The 2,986-nt window shown below is 33.3% G+C and overlaps 2 protein-coding genes across 2 annotated transcripts in view; one reads left to right on the plus strand and one right to left on the minus strand.

Annotated features, from left to right (window-relative positions):
• LOC108694930 (patched domain-containing protein 3-like) overlaps window positions 1-2,019 on the plus strand; it is a 13,348-nt gene extending 11,329 nt beyond the window's left edge. Inside the window, exons 5-9 of the mRNA XM_018204624.1 lie at window positions 4-627; window positions 706-836; window positions 908-1,069; window positions 1,150-1,420; window positions 1,763-2,019. Of these exons, the coding sequence (XP_018060113.1) occupies window positions 4-627; window positions 706-836; window positions 908-1,069; window positions 1,150-1,420; window positions 1,763-1,890 (1,316 nt within the window). The 3' untranslated portion in view covers window positions 1,891-2,019. The remainder of the gene's footprint in view (window positions 1-3; window positions 628-705; window positions 837-907; window positions 1,070-1,149; window positions 1,421-1,762) is intronic.
• A 146-nt stretch (window positions 2,020-2,165) lies between these two features.
• The window catches only part of LOC108694997, a 1,702-nt gene continuing 881 nt past the window's right edge, over window positions 2,166-2,986 (minus strand). Inside the window, exons 2-3 of the mRNA XM_018204702.1 lie at window positions 2,862-2,943; window positions 2,166-2,785 (exon numbers count right to left, since the gene is read on the minus strand). Coding sequence (XP_018060191.1) covers window positions 2,451-2,785; window positions 2,862-2,943 — 417 coding nt within the window. The 3' untranslated portion in view covers window positions 2,166-2,450. The remainder of the gene's footprint in view (window positions 2,786-2,861; window positions 2,944-2,986) is intronic.

Consider the following 2,986-nt stretch of genomic DNA (forward strand, 5'->3'; position numbering starts at 1 on the left):
TAGGTATGTCCATTACCGTGACATCATTTACCAACATGGTGGCCTTCGCCATCGGCATGACAACAGTGATGCCCTTTCTGAAGTCCTTTTGTATATTTGCCGCAATGGGTATATTATTCCTCTACATCTATGAGATCACGTTCTTTGTCAGCTGTCTGGTATACGATGAAAGACGATTGGCGGCAAAAAAGGAGGGCTGCTGTTGCCAGCCGCGACCCAATTGGCGACCAAACAAATGTACCAAGCAAAACTTTCAGCGGTATATTTTTGAGAAATACGTGGGGCCTTGTGTGATGAGAACGTCGATGAAGATTATTATCCTGTTAGCCACTGCTATCCTGCTAGGCGTTAATGTGTGGGCGATATTTCACTTGAATCAGAACTTTGATCCACTCGTCTATTTAAATCAAGAATCTTATCCTATACGATTTAATAACAAATTAACGAAATATTTTCCAAAGTATGGCAAGAATGTCAATATATATCTGACAGGCGTAGATTATTATGAAGATCGTCATGCATTGTCCCAGTTGGTGGACAGTCTTAAGCGAAATCCATATGTCAATAATCGTACTTTGGACCCGTGGTTTATGGCGTATCAGGAATGGCTCGACACTACTGGCAAAGGTAATATTTCTCACATAGCATATACATTTTCTAAATATAGAGTTTTCTTAATATGATATTATATATCTCATTCGCTAGGACATTATATCGAGAATAGAGACGAATATTATAACACACTTACGGAATTTCTCCTATTTACGGTGAAAGGCCAAGCGTATATCCAAAATATGAAATTCAATAAGTTGCCGTTTAATGACTACAATATCACAGTACGTTAAAGAAAACATTACATTTTATAATCTATAAATGCAAAATGTTTTCTCACGAGGAATGCTTTTAGACATCACAGATTCCAGTGCAACACATTCCCCTAACTATGTCATCCGATCAAACACGAGCTATGCAATCTGTCAGGGACGCCGTGAAATCGGTGAATTTTACTCAGGGATACGATTATATTGCAATTTATTCGTTGGATTATATATCATGGGCGTCGAATACGGTGAGAACTTTTTCTTTAGAATGTTTTCAAGTGTATTAATCCATAAACTAATTTATGTAATTGATTAATCGGTTTTACAGATCATCGGCGAAGAATTGATCAGGAATTTGAGTTTAGAGATAATGGCGGTAGGAATAGTAACATTGGTTCTACTTAGAAATCTACTTGCGTCGTTTTGGGTGATGTGCTGCGTACTGTTCACGCTCATCGATCTTCTAGGCTCGATGTACTTTCTGGGATTGACTATCGAAATATCATCAACCATTATGATCCTATTGTGCGCCGGACTGGCAGTTGATTATGCTGCACACATTGGTCTGGAATTTATACGTTCAAACGGCAATAAACAAGGTCGCTAGAAAATAATATTGTATTATATAATTGCATTTTTTTTATTTTTATTTTTTTTTGTTAATTGTGTAAAAGAACATTTTTTATTCGATAAAATTTATCAATGGTTGCATTCAGCAGAAAAAGTAACTTTGCAATTATTGTAAGATTTTTTAATACAATTGATTAGAATTTAAACAGATTATTATTTAAATTATTAAATAATACAGTTCGAACAAAATTGCAAATTATATATATAAAACACATCTTGATAATAATTAAGATCTTGTTGAAATATTATATGGATTTTCAATAATGCATAGCTTTATACTGTTGTAATTTCTTATCTTATTGTACTTGTAGAACGAGCACTAACGACATTTAATGTTATTGGACCAGCGGTGTTTAATGGTGGATTAAGTACATTCCTTGCCTTTGTCCTGGTAGGTTTCAGCCAGGCTTATGTTTTCATAACTTTTTTCAAGGTATGAATATAACATTGAAAATATAATTGTTATCAAAGAAACGGATATCACATATTTCATATCGTTTTAGTTAATCACGTCCGTAGTTACATTTGGTTTGTTTCATGGAATGTTATTTTTACCGGTGATATTAAGCTTGGCGGGACCAGGTGAAAGAAGACAAGATAGTCCGAAAAAAAGTCAAGCTATGCAATATCACAATGGTTATTATACCGTCCATCTATCCCAAAATGGAAAAGGTAGTACCTTTGACATTTTAATGTTACGAAACATAATTTTTTGATATAAACAAAAACAGATTTATTTTTTATTTTTCTTTTCCAGATACAGAAGATGCACTTGCTAAATGACGTTTAGCAATGTTTCAAAAGGCTGCTTAGGTGAAAATATTTTTGTAGATAATTGATAATAGCGCTAAAATTCGTATGATTGTGGAACGAATGTATGCATATTACGTTGTAACGTTATATGCCTGCCTGCCTCTCCTTTTGAGACTTTCCATTCTTTTATATACACACAAAAAATAGCTAAATAAAGATATCTTTCATATAAAAAGAATTTAGAAATTATTTGCTTCGCCTGTTTGTGACTACTGTCCATTCATCATTCTCTTGTTCATTCTTATCTATGTCCATATCCTCATTTGAACTGTTGGATTGATGTTTTACTGCCTGAGAACTAATAGATTGAGATGGTTGTTCCGAGTACAACCATGACTGCAATGGTGGTAATTTTTCAAATTCCGTTTTTGCTGTAGATTCATTGCCTTCCATGCAATATCGATGAAACCTTAACAATTCTTCTGCTACTTGTATAATGCTGTCGTCATGTACTTCTGTGTTAAATTGATCATCCATATAATCGTCTAGTACAGATGCAATCTCACTACTGATTAGTCCTTCTAGAAAAACACAATAAAACTAATTCAGTATACATTATTGTATAACACATATGTTTTCAAACAATAGCAAAATAACCATTTATATATAATACTTCTGTCATATATGAACAAAATTCTCTTGCACATTCTACTGAACCCATATCATGTTCCACTGCCAACTATAAAAATAAATATATAATTTTATTATACAAATAATTTTTT

Source organism: Atta colombica, unplaced genomic scaffold (genome assembly GCF_001594045.1).
Source record: "Atta colombica isolate Treedump-2 unplaced genomic scaffold, Acol1.0 scaffold126, whole genome shotgun sequence".
Lineage (NCBI taxonomy): Eukaryota > Metazoa > Arthropoda > Insecta > Hymenoptera > Formicidae > Atta > Atta colombica.